The following is a 7,017-nucleotide window of genomic DNA, read 5'->3' as shown; positions in this document are numbered from 1 at the left end:
CAGTGTCAGCCGTGGATCCAGGAGGACCCCCAGATTGCGTACCCTCTCCGAGGGAGCCAAAATTTCGCCCCCTATAGTCAGCGATGGAGTCAGCTGACCATACCTTGGAGCCGGCAACCACAGCCACTCCGTCTTGGAAGGGTTGAGCCTGAGTCTGTTTCTCCCCATCCAGACCCGTACGGCCTCCAGACACCGGGCCCCACAAGTTAGGGGCCTTGTGGCACCCCACAAGTTAGGGGCCTTGGGGTCGACCTCTGCCCCCCTGCAGGGGGCGGAACCACGCATGTGCGGCGCTCCCGGGCAGGGAAAGTCCTCGACTTACGACCGGTTGGGTAGTCCTCGACGTACGACCGGTTTAGTCCTCGACTTACGACGGTTTAGTCCTCGACTTACGACCGGTTGGGGGTCGCGGCATTAAAAAGCTTGAGAACCACTGTCCTACAATGTTTGCCTTTGCTCTCTTTATGTAGTATTGGAGATTCTAATATGTGCAGAAATTTCTACTTTTCTATGTGAGTGAAAACTTGCTGTACTTGTTTTCCTCTGTGCATGAGAGATTTTATTGTCACATGGAAAAGATCAATAGTCCAGCACAGAAGCAGGCAACATTTTTGAAGTTTCAAGATACTGCATAAGATGTATAAATATACCTATTTGGTCTTCTAAAAATTAAACTCCACACAACATGCACGAGAATATTACAAAAAGAAAATCTGAATTATAGCCACTGCTGTTAAGCGTGCATAAATATTTGAAATTTTTCCCTGGGTTTGTTTTTTTGCCATCATTTTCTTTTGCCTTGTTGCCTTGTTGTGTTTCTTATATTGTTCTTTGTTTTTTAATGTTTTAACAATTGTAAACAACCCAGATTCAGGGTTTACAATTATAAAGCTTATAGGGCAGCATATAAATTTAATATATTATTATTATATATTATTTTTGTTGGTCCTGCACTGCACTGTTTCTTCTTTGTCAAGTATCAACTGGTTCATTGCAGTCCCAATATTGACAATTGGTAGAAAAATTTCTGATTTCACTGAAATTGGAGATTCTGTTTATGGCATACAATTTGAGCTTGGTATCTGCTGATTTTCTTGGCTATAGCGGTTGTTGCTTTATTATTTCCAAGGTATTCAGTTACAGTTGTATCCATGCTGTACATTAGTTGATTTGTTTCTTGCAGTGGGCTAGTGCTTATATTTGGTGTTATTGCAACCTTTCAGTTCTTGTGCTGTTTCTTTGGAACAAGCTTCAGCACAGACAACTTTGTTCTGTGGTTTTTGTGCTGTTCTAGATGCTCAGTTATTCTTTGTTTCAATTTTTCTTTTTTTCTTTTTTTCAAATTACAGGGCTTTGTTCTTTCTGAGGAGAAGGCAGAGGAGAGGTGCCTGGTTTGGGAATAAAAATAATTTGATAGCTATGCTGGCTTTCTTTACTCCGGCTCCCTCTGGTTTGCCTATATAGTCTGAGCTACTTCTAATAAGGCTTTGATTTCTTTACCCTGAGTAGACCTTTGTAGTTCTTCCAAAGCTTCTCTGAATATATTATTTTGTATTATAAGTTGACATTGATCTGCTGGCCTGGTTCGGTTACTTCTGTTTCTGGATACTGTTCTTACATTCTTTTCAAATATTCTTTTCTTGATGGATTTGGTTTGTAAGAAAAAATAATGTCTGCATGTATTTGTGATGGGTAAACAAGTTTTGTTCTAGTGGTCTTGCAGCTGCTGGCCCTGGTTGCTCAGCCAACAGACCTGAGTCTTGTAGCCCATTTGTTACCAAATGTCCATGAAGTCCAACACCTAGCGTGGTCCTTGTGACCTTGTTGATGAACAATCTGGTATGATTTGTCTAAATTATGTCTCACCGTATTATTTATTGGAGACACACATTTTGTCTGGCTCATCTGATGACGCCTGTCCAGTATGACTGAATATCTGTCATAAGTCTCGTCTTCCTCACAAGCCCCACAACCATGTCAAGATAGTGCCTCACTGAGAGAAATTATTATGGTTGGCAGTCAGATTTTTAGACTGCATTTGTTATTTTTATCCACCTGTTGAGTCCTTCCCTAGGACCTGGGATAGGGAGATGTTGATTGATGGTGTTAAAAGTATTGTTGCAAGAAACAAGTTGTTCCAAGTAAAACTGACGTTTGAAATGATGGGGATTTTGTCAATGTTAATGGTGTTCAAGTAGCGCTCCAGAAGTTTTGGGATTCCATCATATATGCCTATTATTACTGGCACTATCTTTGTTTGCTTTTGCCACAGTTATTCTACTTCTATTTCCAGGTCTTTATATTTTGTAATTATTAAAATATATTTTATAATGTGCAATGAAATATATAAAAACATAAATATAACACAACTTATATTAATATAAATATACAACAAATAATTATTAATAAAGAAATACATTTTAATAAAAATAGTATGATTTGTCAGCCAGATTTTTAGATTGGATTTGGCATCAGGTCCTTCCCAAGGACCTATAGTTATCAAACTGAGCTGCCGTGATAGAATTAGATATGTATAAGTAGTTTTTGACTGGTAAATATCCATAATTTTAAACAAACAGCTTTCATAGATCTATATATTCCTAAATCAGTGCTGCTGTGTTCTTAGATTTCCACTATCAAGATAGATTGCAAAAGTTTATTTTTCTCAACAGATGCCTTTTCAGAAAGCAGATTAATCACTTACAATTCTAAATATCTCTGTTGTTTTTCTTTTCTGTTTTTCAAATAGGCATCAAAAACCATTTCTGGACTATGGGGATGCTGTCATGCATGGGCTAGAGGCCGGTCCCTTTTCATGGCTCAGAACTCATTCTGTCTGGGGAAGGTACTTATCTTAATTATAGCTGTTTTGTATCATCTATGGTGATCAGTTTAAATTGTCCCTTAAAATGGAGGTAAATTTTTTTGCTATGCTGATTGTGAATTTTAGGAGTTGCATTTGTGATGCATAGGAAGTACTCAGATCAGGGAAGATTGATTTGGGTCTTTCAAACCAGACAAGACTTCTTTATGTCAGGTTACTGCCTTCATTAAGGAGGTTGGGATCACACTCTATTAAATATTATATTTTATTAAACTGAACCAACTGTTGTATTCCTTGCCAAACATAACTAACTATGAAGGTCCCAGCTGAGTGGATATACAAGGGTGACTATACAATTGGCTAAACCATACCGAGCACCTTGTTTACAGAATTGAGATCTTCCAGATTGAAGATAATAGTGTAGCATCAGACATATTCAATAGCTGATTTGAATTCAAGTAGTAATAAAATAATCACATTTCCATTTAAAATGTTTTATGGAATTTAACTACTGAGAAATTCATTACATCACAATTTTGGCAAGGATTTTGAGAGCAGGTGTTAGCTACTTAGAAACAACTTCTCAACTTCATTGAGAAAAATAATACTATAGTGGTGAAAAATTTACAATTGTAATCCTCACATAACAGGAGTTTTATTTTATTTGATTTATTCTGCCTTTGGTTGCATTGTAAGATGTCATTTTGCCAACGTATTTTTGAATTTTCATTACAACTGAGCACTACATTTTTAATTGGCCTTGTATTTAGCAGTATTTCAGAAGATTGAATTGATACATCAGGAAAGTTAAATATTTACAACTGTTAATCTTGCAAACTTACAGTATGTCTTGTTTTTTAGGTACCTAGTGAGTTTTTTCTTAATTCTTACTCAGCTGGGATTCTGTTGTGTATATTTTGTATTCCTTGCTGACAATTTCAGACAGGTAAGAATCAAAATAATGAAATGTGTTATAATATCCAAAGCAAGTATACTAAAAATTCAGGATCATAAACACTGTTCTAACTTTACTTTTTTATGTAGCTGCTTTCATGCTCTTTCATGTAGCTCTTTCATATATATGGCAGGAGACTCATGGTTGAATCTCTGGTTATCATAAATATATGTATCCAGCTGCAGTTAGAAAGACTCTGAACTAAGATATTTCCCAGAAACAAAACAAACCCTCCTATGCTTGGACTAAGATGAAATGAGAGCATGTATGGTGCAGTATTAGATTAGGACTAGGAAGATTTAAATTCAAGTGTATTGTCTGGTATAAAAGCGTATTTTGTGCTAGTCACCATCTCTCACATCAACCACGTTGTAAAATTGTTGTTCTGGGAAAAACAGAACAAAATTCTGTGTACGCAACTTCTCTTAGAAGAATGGCAAGATATGCATACAACCAATAAATTAGTTTGCAGAATATTTTCACTAAATTTAGAAAAGATGAGATGCAATTTTCTGAAATTTGCCACTTGTCATTTCTAATGTGCTTCCTGCGTGTCTTGAGAAATCATAAAGAATATGCTGGATTCACCGGTATTAATCTTTGAGGAAAGCAGAATACAAAAGTGTCATTGTTTTACCCAAGGCTGTGTTTTCTTCTGTGGAATCATTGCTTTCTGAATTTGAGGAAAATATTTTCATATTTTTTTTGGTCTGAGTTGCTGATGTTCTGTCAGCCATTTACATAATGAATCATGAGTCATGAGTCAACAACCCAATTCCATAGTTGAATAATGAGTTGTATAACTTGGCAAGCACTTCTCATCCTGATCTTGATATCATAAGCTTAATATTTTCTAAATGGGGCCAGTGTCTCAGCAGATTTAATAATAAGCTTGCATTAAAGCTAAATCCAAATAGAGTCGTTTTGTTTGTTTAATTTTATGAAGTATTGACTGCTCTGAGAACCATCTGTTCCTTTTGAACTAATGTGTGGGTATGAAATCATGAGTGGTATCCTGTGAGAAATGGGAATCAAAGCTCAGTCTTTCTCAGCAACCTTGCATTAGTGTGTGTATTGTGGTGTGCTGCTTGATTGACCACACTTTTAAAGTACTTGGACTGTGCATGCTTTCCCTTGCAAATCCTGCTTAATTAGGGCTGGAATTAGAATTTATTTTATTTGTTTATTAAATTCCTATACCAGTGATGGCGAACCTATGGCACGGGTGCCAGAGGTAGCACTCAGAGCCCTCTCTGTGGGCACGCGCACCGTCGCCCCAGTCCTAGGCCTTCAGCTGGGTTTTATAAAACCTTTTCACTTTAGGCCTCTGCCGCGTGTGCAAAAAGAAAAAAGGTTCAATCAGCCAATTTCAGCTTCTCGCAGGAAAAAAAAAGATCTTGCAAAGTTGGAATTGATTGATTGAACTTTTTAGTCCCACCCAGTCTGCCGTTACTATCGCAGCCATGCCCACCCAATGGGCCACACCCACCCGGCACTCGACGATGCACAAGTGGGTTTTGGGTTGCAGTTTGGGCACTCAGTCTCTAAAAGGTTCGCCATCACTGTCCTATACCACTCATCACACTTATGTGATCCTGGGTGGTTTAGAGAGGTTTTTTTCCACCCTCTGAGCTCAAGTGTGTTGGATTAACTAGTAATCCTGTATCCTGTGTAATGAAGCCCTACACGTCTAAGTAGCACCAGATTGGGGCAGTCTCATGTTAACCTACTCCTGAGTACAGTTTATTATAATCACTTTACAAATCCTGTGGAAGGTAGCTGGTTAATAAACAATTTATTTTTATCATTATATTTATTCAGGTTATATCTGCTGCCAATGGTACCACCAATGACTGCAATGCCAATGAAACTGCTCTGAGGGCTCCAACGATGAGCTCTCAGTTATATATCCTGTCCTTCTTACCATTTGTGATATTGCTCGTCTTCATCCAGAATCTCAAGATTCTTTCCATTTTCTCCATGGTGGCCAATATTTTGATGTTGAGCAGCCTGATAATGTTATACCAGTACATTGTCCGGGTATGTATAAAACTGACTCTTTTCAGAATTTTCTTAGCACTTGGTGCTGCCATTTTGTTGGTTTTGCAGATCCAAGGGCAGTATAATTCTGTGGTGAATGGAATATGCTATATATTTAATAAGGATGCCCGTGGTATTATGTGGAATAAATATTTTCAAAGACAGATATAGTGCCTTTGTGCTTTGTCATTTAAATATCAAGCTAGGTTACAAAGGGAAAGGCATTATCACGGTACATCACAGGTGTTTTAAGTTTTATTTTAGTTGGACGGGGTGAAATATAATTATGACAAAAACTTTAGAAGAAAAGTTACCTGGAAAAACAATTTGAAAGGACAGAGGAGGGATTGTCGGGTGGACAGAGTGGTACATACAAATGAGTGAAGGGCTCTGGGTCGGGAAGGGTTGAAGAAAGAGAAAATACTTCTGAGAGGTTATGAATGGCAGAATTGAAGGAGCAAATGTCATATGTGAAGAGATAGAGTGGGCCAAGCCCAGCCCATGAAACAATAATATGCTTGTTTTGAGGGTAGAATGAAAAAATAACTCCACAACGAGATTGATTCTCTCACATACAAGTGAGACAAGTTAATTATTTCTTACTGGTAGATTTTTGTAACTGAGGGACAGCATTTCATTTAATGAGGGAAGAGTCTAGTAAGAAAGGTTTTGGTAGCTGATAGAAGACCACCTGAGCATTGTATTTTTTTGTTTTCAGTGATCTATGAGATTCATAGATAGTAATGTTTTTAAACCCAACACCTCACTCTAGTAAGCCTCCGTGCTATCAGCCCCCTCTACCACAAAGATCCTGCAGGAGAAGGACAGTGTGGACAACCGTGGGATCTGGCAGGGTGAGAGCTGTGAACCATAAACACAAAGCTTTTGCTGTGTCCCTGCACAACAGTTACAGTGCCCTTGCTGGCCTTAATAGGGACATTAAGGAGACAGATAAAGGTATTTGTGATGATAACTCAAATAAGCAGGGGATTGTGGTCCGAGACGAAGAACTAGATTTCGACAGGGAGAAGTGTGAATCAGCTACTACACATCAGTCATGCAAGAACAGAAAGGCATCCAAAAAGAGAAGCTACCTTCTGGTAGGTGATTCAATTATAAGGGATGTAAATTTAGGAAAGGACACAGAGGCTTCGAAAGAGGTCAGGTGTCTTCCAGGTGCTACTGTCAGTAGGGACAA

The 7,017-nt window shown here is 38.1% G+C and overlaps 1 protein-coding gene across 5 annotated transcripts in view; it reads left to right on the top strand.

Annotated features, from left to right (window-relative positions):
* LOC107295506 (proton-coupled amino acid transporter 1) overlaps window positions 1–7,017 on the top strand; it is a 32,356-nt gene that overhangs the window by 15,991 nt on the left and 9,348 nt on the right. For all 5 annotated transcript variants that reach the window (XM_015824823.2, XM_015824826.1, XM_015824824.1 and 2 more), the window contains 3 exons: window positions 2,750–2,845; window positions 3,686–3,770; window positions 5,601–5,819. In XM_015824823.2, coding sequence (XP_015680309.1) covers window positions 2,750–2,845; window positions 3,686–3,770; window positions 5,601–5,819 — 400 coding nt within the window. The remainder of the gene's footprint in view (window positions 1–2,749; window positions 2,846–3,685; window positions 3,771–5,600; window positions 5,820–7,017) is intronic.

Source organism: Protobothrops mucrosquamatus, unplaced genomic scaffold (genome assembly GCF_001527695.2).
Source record: "Protobothrops mucrosquamatus isolate PMUCROS unplaced genomic scaffold, P.Mucros_1.0 scaffold2369, whole genome shotgun sequence".
Taxonomy (NCBI): Eukaryota; Metazoa; Chordata; class Lepidosauria; order Squamata; family Viperidae; genus Protobothrops; species Protobothrops mucrosquamatus.
Note: the sequence above shows the minus strand (reverse complement) of the source record. Positions and strands in the feature narration are given on the sequence as shown.